Raw genomic sequence first — 18411 nt, forward strand, 5'->3', positions numbered from 1 at the left:
CTCCCTCGCAGCCACCCTCAGTTCAGTCAGCTCCCTCGCAGCCACCCTCAGTTCAGTCAGCTACCCTCCTGGAAGCCCCCGCTGCCTGGTATTCTCAGCATCGGCATCTTTTCCCGTCAAGATTTATCGCTAAATCATTCGATCCTCCCTTAAGAGAGAGACTGCATCCTCGCTGCCTTCACCCCAGTACACCAGTGTCACCAGGGTCTCCGGTGTCACCCCCAGTTCAGTCTCCAGTAGCCCCAGTGTCACCCCCAGTTCGGTCTCCAGTAGCTCAGCTCCCAGTGTCACCTACCCCACAGCCACTTTTAGCTCAGTTTCCAGAGCCACCTGCTTCAGTTCAGGCCCCAGTAGCTCCAGTGCCGCCTGTAGCGCAGGCCCCGATAGCAGTACGGTCCGCTGGTCAGCCTAACATTCAGCCAGGGGTCTCTAATCTCTCTGGCTCTGCATCAGCTCCTGCTGGGAGCTCGGATGAGCTCGTCCAAGACTCCGCGGCTCCCACGCCGCCTTCTACCTCGTCAGTTGGAGGGTCCGAGGGGCCCGTTCAGCCTCCTGTCTCCGCTGGAGGGTCCGAGGGGCCCGTTCAGCCTCCTGTCTCCGCTGGAGGGTCCGAGGGGCCCGTTCAGCCTCCTGTCTCCGCTGGAGGGTCCGAGGGGCCCGTTCAGCCTCCTGTCTCCGCTGGAGGGTCCGAGGGGCCCGTTCAGCCTCCTGTCTCCGCTGGAGGGTCCGAGGGGCCCGTTCAGCCTCCTGTCTCCGCTGGAGGGTCCGAGGGGCCCGTTCAGCCTTCTGTCTCCGCTGGAGGGTCCGAGGGGCCCGTTCAGCCTTCTGTCTCCGCTGGAGGGTCCGAGGGGCCCGTTCAGCTCCCTTCCACGTCGGCTGTACAGGCTGCTCCTCAGTCTTCTAGGAATGGCGTGAGCTTTCTCTCCGCCTCAGACTGCCTTCTGCTTCAGCCGTCTCTTCCAGCTGGAGAGCCCGAGGAGCCCGTTCAGCTTCCTTCCACGTCAGCTGTACAGGCTGCTTCTCAGCCTTCTAGGAATGGCGTGAGCTTTCTCTCCGCCTCAGACTGCCTTCTGCTTCAGCCGTCTCTTCCAGCTGGAGGGCCCGAGGGGTCCATTCAGCCTCCTGTCTCCGCTGGAGGGTCCGGGGGGCCCGTTCAGCCTCCTGTCTCCGCTGGAGGGTCCGAGGGGCCCGTTCAGCCTCCTGTCTCCGCTGGAGGGTCCGAGGGGCCCGTTCAGCCTCCTGTCTCCGCTGGAGGGTCCGAGGGGCCCGTTCAGCAACCTTCCTCGTCAGCTGGGGGTTCGGAAGAACCGCACCAGCCTCATGCCACGTCAGCTGGAGGGTCCGAGGGGCCCGTTCAGCCTCCTGTCTCCGCTGGAGGGTCCAAGGGGCCCGTTCAGCAACCTTCCTCGTCAGCTGGGGGTTCGGGAGAACCGCACCAGCCTCGTGCCACGTCAGCTGGAGGGTCCGAGGGGCCCGTTCAGCCTCCTGTCTCCGCTGGAGGGTCCGAGGGGCCCGTTCAGCAACCTTCCTCGCCAGCTGGGGGTTCGGGAGAACCGCACCAGCCTCATGCCACGTCAGCTGGAGGGCCCGAGGAGCCCATCCAGCCACCTTCTGCTACGCCTGGTCCAGCCTGTGCTTCGTCAGCTGCAGCCTCAGAGCCTTCGTCAGCTGCAGCCTCAGAGCCTTCGTCAGCTGCAGCCTCAGAGCCTTCGTCAGCTGCAGCCTCAGAGCCTTCGTCAGCTGCAGCCTCAGAGCCTTCGTCAGCTGCAGCCTCAGAGCCTTCGTCAGCTGCAGCCTCAGAGCCTTCGTCAGCTGCAGCCTCAGAGCCTTCGTCAGCTGCAGCCTCAGAGCCTTCGCCTGGTCCAGCCTCAGAGCCTTCGCCTGGTGCAGCCTCAGAGCCTTCGCCTGGTCCAGCCTCAGAGCCTTCGCCTGGTCCAGCCTCAGAGCCTTCGCCTGGTCCAGCCTCAGAGCCTTCGCCTGGTCCAGCCTCAGAGCCTTCGCCTGGTCCAGCCTCAGAGCCTTCGCCTGGTCCAGCCTCAGAGCCTTCGCCTGGTCCAGCCTCAGAGCCTTCGCCTGGTCCAGCCTCCGAGCCTTCGCCTGGTCCAGCCGCCTCCGAGCCTTCGTCAGCTGCAGCAGCCTCCGAGCCTTCGTCAGCTGCAGCAGCCTCCGAGCCTTCGTCAGCTGCAGCAGCCTCCGAGCCTTCGTCAGCTGCAGCAGCCTCCGAGCCTTCGTCAGCTGCAGCAGCCTCCGAGCCTTCGTCAGCTGCAGCAGCCTCCGAGCCTTCGTCAGCTGCAGCAGCCTCCGAGCCTTCGTCAGCTGCAGCAGCCTCCGAGCCTTCGTCAGCTGCAGCAGCCTCCGAGCCTTCGTCAGCTGCAGCAGCCTCCGAGCCTTCGTCAGCTGCAGCAGCCTCCGAGCCTTCGTCAGCTGCAGCAGCCTCCGAGCCTTCGTCAGCTGCAGCAGCCTCCGAGCCTTCGTCAGCTGCAGCAGCCTCCGAGCCTTCGTCAGCTGCAGCAGCCTCCGAGCCTTCGTCAGCTGCAGCAGCCTCCGAGCCTTCGTCAGCTGCAGCAGCCTCCGAGCCTTCGTCAGCTGCAGCAGCCTCCGAGCCTTCAGCCTCGTCTGTCGCGGCTTCGGCCTGTGCTTCGTCTGGTCCTGTGCCCACCGGGCCATGGCCAGCCCGCCTGACACTGGAGAGCCGCCGCTGCCTTCCGCGCGGCCGGCCTCCTGAACTGCTCCGTCGTCTCCTTCGCCGCCGCCGCTGCCTTCCGCGCGGCCGGCCCCCGGAACTGCTCCGTCGTCTCCTTCGCCGCCGCCGCTGCCTTCCGCGCGGCCGGCCCCCGGAACTGCTCCGTCGTCTCCTTCGCCGCCGCCGCTGCCTTCCGCGCGGCCGGCCTCCGGACCAGCTCTGCCACCTGTGCCACCCGCCTGGTCGGCCCCCCGACCGTGTGACCCGTGAACTCTTGTGCCTGTGGGCTCTGGGTCGGCCCCCTGAACTTTATTTTGACTACGGTCATGTGCTCCTGTGTTTTCTGTTGTTTGTTTTGTTTCCCGTTCTGGTCCCTCCGTCCTGGTCCCCCGCCTCCCGCCCTGGGTGGGTTGTTTTCTGTTTTTGTTTCTCGGGTTTGGGCTGTCGGGAGCCAGCCCTTTAGGGGGGGGTGGTGTCATGGTCCTGGGCCATGTGGGCCCAGTATTCTTAGTTTTCATGTATTTTCGTATTTTGTTCTTTATTTAGGCCATGCTTCCTGGGTTGATCTGTTACGTTGTTCCTTATGTGTTTTCCCTTCGTGACTCTTACCCCCTGTGTGCCCCTCTGTGTATTTATGAGCCCTCGTCTCTCTTCGTGCCTTATTCTATGTTTTCCCCAGCCCGTTATGTCTGCGTTCTTCCCGTGCTCTCTCTCCTCCTGTCTGAACCTCTGTGCCTGTACCCGTCAGCGTTATGTTCACCCCGCCCTGTCTCATTATGGTTATTTGTGTCACCTGTGTTCCCCGTGTGTTCCCACTTTCCTCGTTAACCCTCTGTGTATTTCTGTCTGCGTCTTCCTCTGTTCGGCGTCGCGTTCTCCCTCATGTTGTGTGTGCTCCTCCCTGTGTTTCTTGGCGAGCTTTGTATTTAGTTATCCCAGTTTAGTTTTGTATGTCCTACGTTCTGCCGTGCCAGCATTAAAGCTGTGTTCTTTAAGTTTATCCCCGTGTCTGTGAGTCTGCATCTTGGGTCCTTCTCCTGCCTGCCACACAGCGATCATGACAGGAGTCTTGTGGCTCATCACTTTTTTAGCTGACTGACAGTTGATCTCATGTCTTAAGGTGTCAATAATAACGGTTCTGTGGTGGTTACACAGAGAACCTTTGGTCTCACGAGGGATGACTCTGAGTTTGGTTTGAGAAAAAATGCTTGACTGAGTTCACAAGTTGAGAGACTTATGTGGCCAGGGTCCTCAAATGATCATAAACTCTCGAAACGAAGCAGGCAGAGGTTATGAACTGGTCCTGGCACCAGTATGCAGTCACGCCCCAAGATGTGGTTTGTTACGTTTGACCTGCCAGTTGAACCTACAACAAAATGCATTGTAATATTCAATCTATAACGAGAACAAAGACAAATTTTGGGAAATAACCTGTATCTAAAAAGGCCAATTCACATTATTTTTTTCTCTACTAACCTACTATCAGGATGATTCAACATGATCATACACAGATTTTCAAAACAGAAGCTTCATTGAGCTTTTATATATTTTATTTTAATTTAGAGCTGAATGAGCATTTATTGAAATAAGCTGCATATATAAGTGAATAAAAGAGAACAGAAAGAAGCCACAGCATGCTAGGGAGTCGACTTTGTATGAGAGAACAAAGGCAAAATCATTAGAATAGGCAAAACCCATTCTAATGATTTATCTAGATTGCACTGTTTTAATAAAGCCAAGGTACCATAAAGATCTATGTGAATCATCACAGTCGGTTCACATCCTCCTGAGGAAACAAACAGCTGGGGTACGGCGAGGTCAGCAAAACACAGATTGTGTTTCATTGGTTAAGGTTTACCCCAAAGGCGTGTTTTTAAACATGAGAGTTTCACTGATCTCTCCAACTGCCACAGGAGGAGCACCAAGGACATGCTCAACACCTCTAATAGTACAGGTAAGGGCTCTAAGACACGTAACTATAAAAAAAAAAAGCAAAATGTAAGCTAAAAGACAATGCTTTCACATGTTTTGATGTGCAGATGCATATATGTAACAGTAACTTTACAAAGAACCAAATTTAGTGATTTTAATCAGTTTGCTGTGAAAAATCCACCAAGTTGAAATGTCTGGGAGTGTGGTTGTGGTTCATAACAAATCTGCAGCCACATATGACTCATAATCACTTGATTTGTGAAAACTATACCAAAGGTATGACTACCAAATTGTCAGAATTATTTCTCCCTAACCATAGAAGTGACTGTAAATTGTAAAGCATAAGCTGGGGGTTTACTCCGTCACAATGCTATTAGAAAGATGTATGCTTCAGTTAAAAATATAGTATTCTTATTTGCTACACTGATGATAAAAATATGAAACTGGCTCTTGAAAGCTGCAGGCCGACATGAAAATGTGTGAAATATAACAACGCCTGCCTACTCAAATAAAGCATTTTTGAGTTTGGTGGGGTTGTTCTCACTTTCAGGTTGATTGTAAGAGGAGGTAAAAGTTTCCTGATATTGTGACGTAAGGCACAGTATTCTGTTGTTGTTAATATAGATTAAAAATAATAATTTTAGTGCAAAACATATTTAGAGTTCAAACTGAATCAGGGAAAAATCCATGACCAATATAAATGTCTTGTTTTTTAAAATGCAAAGTGCAACAGCAAGAAAAATGTTTCAGTTTGTTTAAAATCCACCCAAAAAATAATTATTCTTCTCTAAATATTTCATGACAAACCATTTGTAGACAAATAGCTGTAGCAGCGGCACAAATGCTGCACATCCTTTGCGGATAAAAGTATATCCGTGTTGAACATTGCATTGTTTTTAAAAATTTATAAACAAGAATTTGATAAGCCTTAAAACCAAAAAGAAAAAAACCCCAATTTTTTGTTTTACTTTTTAATTTAACATTAAAGTTTAGGAACGTTGCCCATAATTCTTTTTATTTAGACGTGAAGTCTTCATCGCCTCATCAACATAAAGAAAATCAGTAGCAAATTGAAAAAGCAGCAAAAAGTACTGCTGTGTTATATCTGGTGCTTCCATGACTAAAATCTGAAATAAAGGGATGAATTTAACGCCTCTAATGTGCCAAGAAACCCACATCCCAATGTTTACAAAACAGTCTTTTGGATGTCCAAGTTCTTCAGATTTTAGTCTTTTAAATTGAATCAAAATTTTAAACCATAAATGTTGCGATATATATAATTTGTCTTTTATGCATTTACAGAGTAAGCCCACTACTGAGAAAAGAATTAGCTCAAAGGCAGATTGAAGGCTGACGTGTCAAAGTCAGAGAAGACGAACAATCAGTGGCACGCAAAGTGCTGTTATGAGTGTTAACCCAGGCATTGAAATGCACAGTAATGTTTTGTATATTTTATAATATTTATAAAATGCTGTCTTATATAAACACATACGTAGAATATGAATTAGCATGGACCAGGAATATATCCAAGTCCGCTCCTTTGTCCATCGTTAGAGAGCGATATTTAAAGTAAGCAGCTTGCAAACCTTACTTTTAGCGGTCAGTGCTGTTAAACGCTTTAATTTACGTGTATTACTAGATTATGTTTTTAAGTAGTTAAATGCGGAAAAAACACATCTACTAGAACAAATTAGTGTGCAGAAAGGGGAAAGTTTTTCTTATTTTATTAAATTACACATGACAAGGTTATTAATGCAGGCTTTTTCTTTCAACCCTGACCCTGTATGAACTAGAGAGAGCTAATATTGCTAACAAATTATAGTGTTCTGTATGTCAGACATCTCCATTCGCCCAGACGTTTCTAATAAGTGAGATTTTCTGTTAAGTATTGCACATGACTTACATTATTTCGAGTATTGAAAACTTTACTCCCATCCTGACTGATTCCACATTTAACTGCAACCCTCACCTAACTCACACTTTAAGAGCAGAAAATCACACTGGCACCAAACCCTCTGACACTAGCCCGTCTACACGTTTTCCTTTTCCTCTTACCTTAATGTGTATCCCCACCATCAAACCGACAAGTTAAGAGAAGAAACAGGATTGCTGTAATAAACTTAACATTGTGAGCAGCCTGTTCAAACAGGCACATCGCTGAAGATGAAATGATAAAAAGGTGATTGTGGAAACTGTCTATAAAGGCTGTTAGCACGCGACACTGACTGATCTGTAAACCTTAAGCTACCCACGATTTCCCCTGTACCAACGACCTGATGCCAGTGTCACGCAACATGCTACGAAATGACTAAAATATCACAGCCGCCTAGTCAGACTGAAGAGCTTTGCTGCAGATCTCTCACTTTCAACCTGATTGTAAAGGGGTTGGTATTTCCTGATATCGTGACGTGCAGGGCAAAACATTGCTCAAAATCAGCCCCGGCTTCATGTAAAAGGAGCACTGCAGTTTTTGAACAATAATAAGTACTCACGCAAGCTGGTCTTTCTGTGGCATTTTGGAGAAGTACAGAATGACTCAAGACATTCATTACAGACATGTCAAAACAGCAGGAAGTTTTTCATATGCAGTCTATTTGCCCACAACTGACTGCTTTAACTTTATGTTGTAAATAAAATGCAGAAGGCAAAGTCTGTTCAGGAAAATTTCAGGTCCAATCTTTAGTTATATGTTGCCGTTGCACTCAACTCCATGCTTGCTTACTCTTTATTAAAGCTTAATATCATGGCCTGAAATGACATGGCCCTGCAGCTGTTGGGGTGTTATCAGTGAATAGTTGAGATGTGCCCTCTACTATATGAAAGGAAACACAACTCATAATGGGGGGAGTTTTTCAAGCAGCACATTGTCGTTAGCTGCTTCACAAGAGGGTCCTGGATCCATAAGAGGACATGCTTGGGCAGGTTTTCTCCTGAAACTCTGTCTTAGCCCAGCACCCTCATGCAAAAAAGATTAGAAATCTTCTTTGCATGAGTTTCACTTCCTGCTTAGATAAATGTTAATAAATGTTGCAGTGGTGCAGCTACAAATAATAGAGGGAGGAGACAAAAACCACAAGTCAGAGCAGCTGTTTAGTAACCAGCTTTCTGGTTGTAGTTTGTGTACATAATTACTGACAAGAGTAAGCAGAATAACTCACTTGATGAACAAACATTTAGAAATTGAATGCATACAGGCTATAAGAACAGCAGCGACTACAGGAATCAACATATGACCGTAAATTTCCTGTAATATCAGGAAATAAGCTAATGTACTGAAGGGCCTTTTGGAAAGACCCAATCAATAGTATACATGTCTGCTGACCATGTCCCTCAAGTACCGACTTTCAATTTATGACCCAAACATGTCCTTATTAATCTGTCATAATAAGTGTCAGTCTTACAATCACAAACCAATCCTGACCTGGTGGTGGCCACAGAGTGTGTCTGAGCCCAGTTTATTCCAATCTGTTTGCTAGTTTTCAAGTTGATTTACTGAAAGGCAAAAAATGTCAGCCTCTTGTTGCTCCAAGAGCAGATGTGGGCAATTATTTTTTCCCTAGGGACCGCATGTGATACTGGGATACTTTAGGCTTAAATGATACAGTTAGCCCCAAATTACGTGTGAAAGTTAAAGTGCCCACAGTGTAGGGGAAATGCTGAGGATCACCAATAGTATTTATTTATTTATTTTAATAATTCTTTGACTTACAAGTTTTATTTTCTCCAACAGCAATGCCTGACTATACTATAGATTACTTCTTGAATGACTCATATTCCGAAGATTATCCTGACAATGAAGACTGGTGTGAAGCTGATGACCACCAGGTGGACGTCATCAAAACCTTCCAAGCTTGCGCTTTCACCGCCATCTTCCTGCTTGGCGTTGCAGGAAACTCCCTGGTGATCGCCACCTTTGCTCTCTACCGCCGCTTTCGACTTCGTTCCATGACCGATGTCTTCCTGTTCCACCTGGCGCTGGCTGACCTCCTCCTGCTCCTCACACTCCCATTGCAGGCCATTGACACTCACAAGGGTTGGATTTTCTCCTATCATCTCTGCAAGATCATGCGTGCAACCTACGCCATCAACACATACAGCGGGCTGCTGCTACTGGCATGCATCAGTGTCGACCGCTACATGGTAGTAGCACGAGCGCAGGAAATGCTCAGGCTGCGCAGCCAAATCCTAACAGCTGGGAAGCTCACTGCCGTGGGGGTATGGCTTGTTGCAGTGGCTCTAAGCATCCCTGAAATCTGCTTCTCAGGGGTTTCAAAGAGCTTCTCTGGGAATTCAAGCAACAAAACTGAAGCGTACTGTGTCATGCAAGTAAGTGGTCAAATAAGACTGGTTCCCAGTGGCGTGATCATCACCATCTTCTGCCTGTCCCTCGCCATTATGGTGGCAAGCTACACTTCGATTGCTCGAGTGCTGTGGGAAGGGCACGCACATCGGCGAGGGAAGCAATGGCAACGGCAGCGTACACTGAAGCTGATGGTTGCCCTGGTGCTGGTTTTTCTGGTATTCCAGCTGCCATACACTGCGGTGCTGTGTCGCAAAATGTTTGGCCCGTTCTGTGGTCTGATGTTGGAGTACATCACCTGCACGCTGGCGTACACCCGCTGTTGCCTCAACCCTATCCTCTACGCCCTGGTAGGCGTGCGTTTCCGTCAGGACGTGTTGAGGCTTATCTACGATTCAGGCTGCCCATATCGCAATCTGGTCGTGCCACAGACGGTGAACTCCACATCAATCTCCGCCTCCTCACCTGCTCTCACCGTGCTTTCGGCATGCTCTCCAACATCTCCCGATGGTCCCGTTGCCTTCAAGTTTTCGGAAACCAAATAAACTCTGAGTGGACGATGAACTGCTTTGCATATATTGTATTATGTTGTATTTTTTATATTTCGTACAGCTGTTATGAAGAACCAAAAATTTAAATAAACATTATTAGAAATGGAACATCTTATATTCAGTTGTTGGTAACTTGTTGGTAAGTCAAGCTGAATGGGTCACCCCATGAAAAATCAATACGTTTGTCCTACCTGACCCCTTTAGCTCTATATAGATATATATTAGGGGTGCAACAATACTCGTATCGATATTGAACCGTTCGATACAGTGCTTTCGGTTCGGTACGCATGTGTATCGAACAATTTTTTTTATTTATTTTATCAACTTTTCTTCTGACGATGCTGTCTGTGTTGAGTGCTCAGTGAATCTGCGTTCGACTACTCCGCCCGCCTAGGCTACACTGTCGAGTGCAGATCCACTGAGCGCAGCGCAAGCTAGCAAGACAGAAGCTAAGCTCGTTGTAACATGGCAACTGCCTCAACGCTACCCGAAATTGAGCCTCCCCCACCCTCATTCAGATCTGGCGTTTGGAACTATCTTGGTTTTCATGTGAAGCATGACCCTGATGGTAAGCGCGTCATGGACAAAAGTAAAACAGTATGTATCTCAATTGGTGGGAACTAGTGCGTTAGCGCAGTTAGCTTGTTGACGCCGTCCAGCCCCACGCACAGGGCGATCCGCCGTAACTCGTTAACGGAGATTTGCTGCGTTATGGCGTTAATGTCATTTTAACGAGATTAACGCTGACAGCACTAGTGGGAACACAACAAATATGACTGCACATTTACGCCGACATCATCCTAGTGCAAAGACAAGTGGAAGCAGACAAAAACAACAAGCACGCATGCTACAAACTTTACCCGAGTCCTTTAGACAGCCGTTAGCACAGGATTCTCCTTATGGGGACCTGATATGTTTAATATGCTGCTGAGAATATAGCCCAGAAGAAGCGTATAGTAGAGCTTTTATTTTGTAAAGAGACATTTCTCTGTAATAAACTCTCTTTTCCAAAGATGAGTGATTCCACCATCAGATAGATTTTTAAATTATTATTATTTTGCTGTTTCAGCATCATTAAATTCAAAAACTACTTTTGAGTTAAATATATATTTATAATTTTAATAAATGACAAATTAAAAAGGCATGAACATTTTTTTCTATCGAAAAAATATCGAACCGTGACACCAAAGTATCGAACTGAACCATGAATTTTGTGTATCGTTGCACCCCTAATATATATATATATATATATATATATAAATTATTTTTATTTTATTTTTTGCTTTTTCAGTGTCATTTCAAACCTAACAAACTTCATGTAATTCTAGAAGATTAACCCTGCACCAAAAAATAGGTAAAAAGGAGATCTTTCATATAACACCTTGTCACATCCAACCACCTATCCCAGATATGACCAGTGATGGCGCTGTTCCTTAAAAAAAGTAACATATTCCACATGACTTTTTTTTCCATTTTGTTGAGTAACGCCGAACGTTATTTATTACTCATTGGAAAATTGATTATTTCATTCATTACACTACTCTGCATTACGTTTGTGTTGACCCGTAACATGATCTGAATGTATTGTCACATAATTACCAGTAAACTTTAAGCTACAGCTCCACCAACCAACCCAAATCCCTATCCTTTTTTTTTTTTTTTTCAAATCCCTATCCTGATGACGACACACATTATGTATGAACACACAACTGACAACACAAAGTGGCAGTGAAAGCCTGAAGAGACTTCAAAGCTACGATCTTACAAACCTGATGTGTCATCAGTGAAGATCAGGATCCAGCCGTAAGCATTAGGAGGGCCAGCATCGCCAAAGCATTCATAGCATGAAGACAATGTTTGAAAAAAGGTTACTGTACAAAAACGCAGCTTATTTGAAGATAGACCACAGCTTAGTTATATGTGCTGTTATTCACCGCAGTATACAACGGGGTGACTGACAAGACTGTCAAATGTTTGTATGTAAATATCCGATGTTCTTACTTCATTCTTACTGTGACTCTGTAGCCCAATTATTCTTGCTTTATTTTGTTTGTTTGTTTTGTATAAATTACAATAAAGTTTCATTTTAATTTTGTAGATATTTGCCTTAAGACTTGCTTTTTGTTTGAATCAACGCCTTACGGTATATTTTAAGAGCTATAGTAGATCTATAAAAAAACCAAAACCTTTAATTTCAGAAAGGGGTTGAAACAGCCAGTGAAACCTTTGAACACATTTTGTCTCTTGAATTATTTTAGTGTGTTTGATTTACCCAACAAAAGCATGTAACTAGCAGGATTAAATAATCTGCATTAACAGACTCCGAGGCAGAGGAACTAGTTGAAGACAGTTTGGTTAACTTTTAGCAGAACTACATTACCCAGCATAAACAGAGTTTCTAATTTAACTCACACTCTCTACACTTCTGGTTTCACTGGGAGTTCTCACAAGATAGTCCAAAATGAATGAAGCTGTTGTCTAAAATGTTACATTTAGGGCATTAACTGTATATTTTCTTTCATTAAAATTTCATGTTGCTTTTGATTTAAGGGGTTGACACAACAGATTTCTATGGGTTTTATGAGTGTCAGCTATTTTAAAATAACTTTTTTGAGAATATTTACCTTTTAGATTAGGTTTAATTACACAGACCTTCCTTTTACTTTGGCCTTCAAACCAGAATATTTATATTTGCAGGTCTTATTGAATAAATTCAATAGAATTAGGACAGTAAGAGATAATACATTTTGCCAATAAGAAATATAGAGATGCATGTTTTTGGAGAAATTTTAAAAAACTTAAGAAAGCTCATTTGTGAGTAGGAATGCAAAAGATCTCACTGGTTCTATCAGCTTTTCTCTTCCTGCAGAATTCAGAGCTGACTGGATTTGGCTGACCTTTAGTCTTGTTTCACTCTTTGGTGACACAATAAATCCTCAGAGCTTAGAGGAGTGTTAAGTTTCCAGTCATAAAATTACTCAGAGATTGGTTGAGTGTCAGTTGAACCATTCACAGAAATGAACACCAACCCCCCTCTCATTATCCGGCTCTACAGACTCATCATTAGTACGGCTCGTCTGCCATGACTGGTTGGGAGCTAGAGAAAGGGAAGAGACATGAAAAAGAGAGCATAGGCAGCGACTGATGAAGAGACAGAGAACACAAACAAGCCAAAGTGGTATACATACACATGGGGAGTGAAAATAATAATGAATTGCCATAGTTAAGTTAGAAGTAATGAATGCATGAACTAGTTTTTGAGTATCACCCTGCAATAGAATGCTTCCAATTTTAGAGACAGTGCACGGATGAAGTAAAGCAGTGCTACATATTTGTTTAATATCTGCATTGGAGGACATGTCTTCATCAAAAATGACACCAAGATTCTTCACAGTGTTACTGGAGGCCAACGTAATACTATCCAGGATGGCTATCTGGTTGGCTGGAACGTTTATATGACTTTTAGGACCAAATATAATATTCTCAGTTTTGTCATTATTTAGTCATTCAGGTCTTTGTCTCTGAGACATGCCTGTGTCATGTGACTTCATGGACAGAAATAACTCATCATCTGCAAAGCAATGAATATCTATGGAGTATTTTCTAATAATGTAAACAGAGTTGGTGCTTGCACAGATGATTCAAACCACTGCAGCACATTTCCTTTAATAGCAGCTTGCAACAGTCAAGCTCTGTATGACATTGTTGTGATCGGCAGTGTCGGAAGCTGCAACGAGGTCTAGCAGAACAATCAGACATGAGACGCTATAAGATTAGTTGTAACCTTCAGTAGTGCCGTCTCTGTGCTATGATGGATTGTGAAACCTGACTGAAACTCTTCAAATAGACTGAGGTCTGTTTTCTTTCACCACTGACAAATACGGAGGCTTTTTTGTAGAGCAACAAACTATTTTTCTGGGCCAAAAAACATCTCTTATACTAGTGCAATATCATTTCTACTCCAGCTTTAAGACGTGCATTTGTGAGTTATACCCCAGAGTCAGGCACTTCTGATTTATTTTTTATTTTTTTCTAGAGGAGCCACAATATCTAAAGTTGTACGTACTGCTCTGCAGTAATCTCGTAGTGGGAGTAGGATTTAGGTACCTGCATGTGTTGGCACTGAAAATGATAAAGAGGGAAGGTTTTTTTTACAGCACTTTCAGAAATACATATAGCGTACTACAGTTCTTTGAGCTAAAATGAAATGTTATTGAGAAATGGTTTTCAATGTTATTTTCCATGTCAGGACAAAATCCACAGTGTGACTAAAGCTGCGAGTGGGCTCATTTACACGCCAGCTGAGTCTAAATCATAAATAAAAACCTGGTGTTGAGTTTGTTTTTTTCAGTCTCTACATGAATGTTAAAATCAGCTACTGTCATTTTTTCTCTGAACTGAGCACAGATAAAGATCAGACAGAAATCAGACTGGAAACTCTGCGTAAGGGCCAGCTGTGACGATAGACGACAACAAATAGAACTGGGTCCTATTTTTCCATTTTAAGACGAAGAGTCAGTCAAATAAATCAAAACCTTGTCTGAGTCTACAGTGAATTAATAAGCTGGAACGTAAAATTGTTGCTATTGCTCCTCTTGTACCTGTGCTTCAAGGATTTTTTCTAGCATTTTCTTTTTGTTTTAGGTGGACTGGGAGCAGACAGCCTCTGGGGTTTGAAGTAACCGTCATCAATCTATTGGAATAAATAACGTTTTGAATTTGCGATCTATGCCTGTTGTAAGTGGTGATTAGACTGGAGCAAAATATCTGGCAGTGGTTCACTTTTCCTTCCACTTTTCCTCTTGCCTGGCTGCTCCATATTCCATTTATTTCCCAGCATACCCACTATCTCTTCCCTGCACATGTCCAAATCATCCCAGCCTCGCCTCTCAAACCTCTTCTTATCGAAGCCTCTGGGAAGAAAGGCTTTTCGGACTTCTCTAACCACATTGTTGCTGTCACTCATGCTGAGTCCTACTGATTGAAAAATCTATTTTGCAAACCTTGGTCTTAACATTTTTCACAAGACTTTTTAGTCACTTAGTTTTCTGCTAGCTCACTGGATAATGAGAGGTTAATCACAAGCACACTCAGACACACCCCTGCTACTGACTGAAGTGACGACTAATGTGATAGATAAAGCAAAATATTCTAAACCACGTTCGCAACAGTATGTTTTAGACCAAAAGAGCTCTTCAGTCATGCAAACACGAACTTTTCATAGTTGAAGGAAAGGAGAGTATTGCTAAATATACAATGATAAAAATTATTTCTTGCAGGTGGTTTCCTCCTAGCTGTTGCTTTCTCTCTTATAGTAAATGGGCTGATGTCACCAACATGTAACTTTGAGGGTAACTATCTGTAAAAAACAGGGTTATAATTGTAACAAGAAGTAACACCTCCACTGACCAAAAGAGGAAAAAAACATTATGAAGTTCGCGCCTGCAGAGGAACGTTCATATGCCGAAACTATCCTGTTCTGGTAACTGACATTACCGTGTCATTGTGTTTTGTTTTGGGGTTTTTTGTTTTGTTTTGTTTTTCTTTTGGGGGGGGGGGGGGGGGTCTCTTTGTTGAGTTGATCCTTACCAGGCACACACACAGGGTCAAGTTTCTGTAATTCCAAACAGCTTTATCTTGATTTCTATCAAGGCCTTCACAGACTTAAGCACAGCCACTGGTTGAGTAACGTTAACCTCAAAGTCAGCCTTCGATGGGGATTTTTTTTATCTACCAAAGAGAGGCAAGTTTACAGCGTTGATCTGAATAAACCAGATTCTGTACCCACAGCACAAGTAATATAAGTACACACACACATGTTACAGTGGCTATCATCAAAGCTCGCTGAGGCTCTGTTTTAGTCACAGAAACTGCAGGCATATTTGCAACTGTCTCTCATTCTCTCTCCACATCACGCTGCAGTTAGACAGGTTTACCTTTTTCATGCATTCCTCTCATCTATATGTGCCTACACACGTTTTTCTTTTATAACCTGCGGTACCAGCATGTTTTTCAGAGAGAGGTTTGGTGGTTTTCGCTGCTCCCCAAACATGTTAAAGCTGCAACTTGTGAAGCTGCTCAGCTCTGGTGATAACAAAAACAGGAACATCCCAAACAGGAAAGTCACAGTCTGACGCAAGAGCAGCCACACAGGTCTGAAATTTCACACAGCTTTGGATGACAAGATGAAAGAATGCAGAAGTAAGTTTAATTGTTGAGGAGGATAAAACTGAGATTATTGTACTTGACCTTGAAATTTAGTATCTAAGCAGATACTTGCTCGAATTCAAAATCCTGCTCATCACAAACAAGGTCTTGAAATATCAGGCTCAAGACCTCATACACTGAACACCTTCACTTTCAGACTGTAGGCTTACTTGTTCCTAGAGTATTTAAAAGTAGAATGGGAGGCAGAGTCTTCAGTTTTCAGGCCCCTCTTCTGTGGAACCATCTTCCAGTTTGGATTCAGGAGACAGACACTATCTCTACTTTCAAGTGTTTCTTTTTCAGTCACCTTCTTCACTCACTATGTGTTTATACACCTCTCTGCATGTAATTCTTAATTATTATTAAAGACACAGCATGTCTTTGTCCTGTCGTGTGACAAGAACCGGTCACAGCAGATGAGGCTTCTTCTAGAGGTTTCTTCCTGTTAAAAAGGAGTTTTTCCTTCCCACTGTCGTCAAAGCAATTGCTCAAATTGAATTAAAACACTTTTTGACATTCTTTTTCAAGTTTGCATGATTAATAGGTCAGTTTTAACAAACAAACAAAAATCGTTTCTCTGCAAACGGCTGGACTGAAGATGAGTGAAAAAGTATTCAATGTTTTTTGAAAAATTACAAAATTACCAGCTGCTTGGAAGCAAAACCCAAGACTTGCATTATACTGTTTGAAGCTGTGTGACGCAGGTTTAAGATCCCATGCAATAAATACGTAAACCCCCCATCAGCTGTTAGACCTGAAGACGTCTTCACATTAGAGGTAATCATTGAGATTCAGAAATGACTGAGTAATATAAGTTGAATAAGCTTAGATTGTATTTTATCGACATGCAAAACAAGCAGATTTCAGAAAACTACAGGATGTTATCATGCTTACATTAGGCCCTCTTAGATTTTCTATTACAAGAATTTCCATCTACACACAACACGTAGGTGACATTTCAATAAAACAGGAGCATATTAATCCTCTCATAAGTTGTTGCACCATAATCCCGCTAAAGTCAGTCTAAAGTGCTCTGTGTGACAGAAGTCGATTTGTATCAGCTACCAGTGTGAAACTTTCCTGAAGTCAGTTTCATGGCTTAGATAATTCGTATCTGATCAAACAACACATTTAGCAGTGGCCAAAACGGAAAGTTGAAAAATTGCCTTCGGTCCTCGGTTTTCTGTGGTTTGACAAGAATCCCATGTCATCATTAGTCCCAGTGGCCACAGTACAAGAAAAAAGCAGCGTGGTCACCGGAGTTGTTTATCACCCTTCAGCAGGTGGCTGGAGTCACTTCAGTTTTGAAATGTCTAACCACACACTCATTTGCAACACATGAGAAAGAAGAAACAGAAGGTCATAAAATATCTTCTGCTTTTCAGTTAGTTTTTTTTTTTCTTTCAAGCAACCGCAGAATGCGTTCATGCTGATCGTTTCCACGCAATTAAACAAAAGCCTGAACTATGGGCGAGCGAGCTGAGAGGTGAATTTCATTTTCTAAAATGCATTTTTTATTTCAGTGCAAATTTGTACGTAAGGCACGCACATTTTCCAGATGTGCGTGCCGATCAGATACATGCTTATGAATCAGGTTATCAATGTGTTTCTGTAATCTCACACAAAAACATGGATGATGTTGTTATAGTAGGATTAGGACTTTTACTTGGAGACTAAATACTTCAAAAAAATCTATTTGGAATAAAGCAGTGTTTACATTTTTGTGTAGTGCCACATCTGTATGAGGAGCATGTGCATGAGCCTGAAATGTTTTCACCACTGTTTTTATTTCTGCTCAAACACTCTGATGTCCTGTGGTCCCCGTTGTCTTTTACTTGGTTCACCACTTGTGTTGTGCATGTGAGCACCCGTGCCTGCCATCTGCACCTTTATTTAACATGTAAAATTGAAAAGTGTCTATAGGGTTTTGTATCCACCAGAGAGGTTTTGGCCTTTCACCAAACAAAACTTGGACATTGATGACTCTTTTTTGTTTAGGAAAGATTCATTGCTGAAGGTTTGTTTACAACATTTTCAAATGTCCGCAAGCAGTGTCAACTGTCTGTGGGCATCTGCTTCATATGCAGTGCGGAGCTTATGGGCATAGTTATAGGAAAACTTTTCATCATAGCATCAGATCTCCCACAGAGCCTCTCAGTAATTTAGTAGTAATAACTGATATAGTGTATCTTGTGTCTTTGTCCCTAATGCAGGGACAGGGAGCCAAAGGTTACATATATCATTTATCATATCATCTATCAGGAAAAATACAGATGAACTAATTCTAGGCCAGTATTGATTGTTTAAAATCAATCCAGTCCAAGTTAGTCTGTGTAATGAAAATAAGCTTTCAGCTTGTTGTGTTATTTTTGATGAATTTTCAGCCTAACATAAATAAACACTGTGTTTCCTCCTTAATTAGTTTGTCTGTTTCCTGTAATTTGTCAGATTTTTCTCATTCTTGTTTCATAATTTTACTCTCCCCCATCCCCTCCTTTTTTGTGTGTAAGACCTTCAGTGGTCCTAAAACAAAAATTGTGATTTCCTGTTTTATTCCCTCATTGTGCAGAAGAAGAAAAGAGCATCTGGTTTTTGGTCATATATCAGTATTTTTCTGATATTTTTAAGACATATCAAGTACATTTGTAATGTTACAGTTAAATTAATCCTTCAGGCTATTTTTGCATCTGTTATCTCGCTGAAGGATTGATCTTTGAGATTCTCAGTATGTGTAATTA

General features: G+C 43.8%; 1 protein-coding gene across 1 annotated transcript; it reads left to right on the plus strand.

Moving 5' to 3' along the window:
- Positions 1-8223: 8223 nt before the first annotated feature.
- On the plus strand, positions 8224-11563 carry ccr10 (chemokine (C-C motif) receptor 10). Its single transcript, XM_080305285.1, has one exon. The coding sequence runs from the start codon at positions 8348-8350 to the stop codon at positions 9458-9460; it is 1113 nt and encodes a 370-aa protein (XP_080161411.1). The 5' UTR covers positions 8224-8347; the 3' UTR covers positions 9461-11563.
- Positions 11564-18411: the final 6848 nt, after the last annotated feature.

The sequence above is a fragment of the Astatotilapia calliptera genome, chromosome 8 (genome assembly GCF_964374335.1).
Source record: "Astatotilapia calliptera chromosome 8, fAstCal68.1, whole genome shotgun sequence".
Taxonomy (NCBI): domain Eukaryota; kingdom Metazoa; phylum Chordata; class Actinopteri; order Cichliformes; family Cichlidae; genus Astatotilapia; species Astatotilapia calliptera.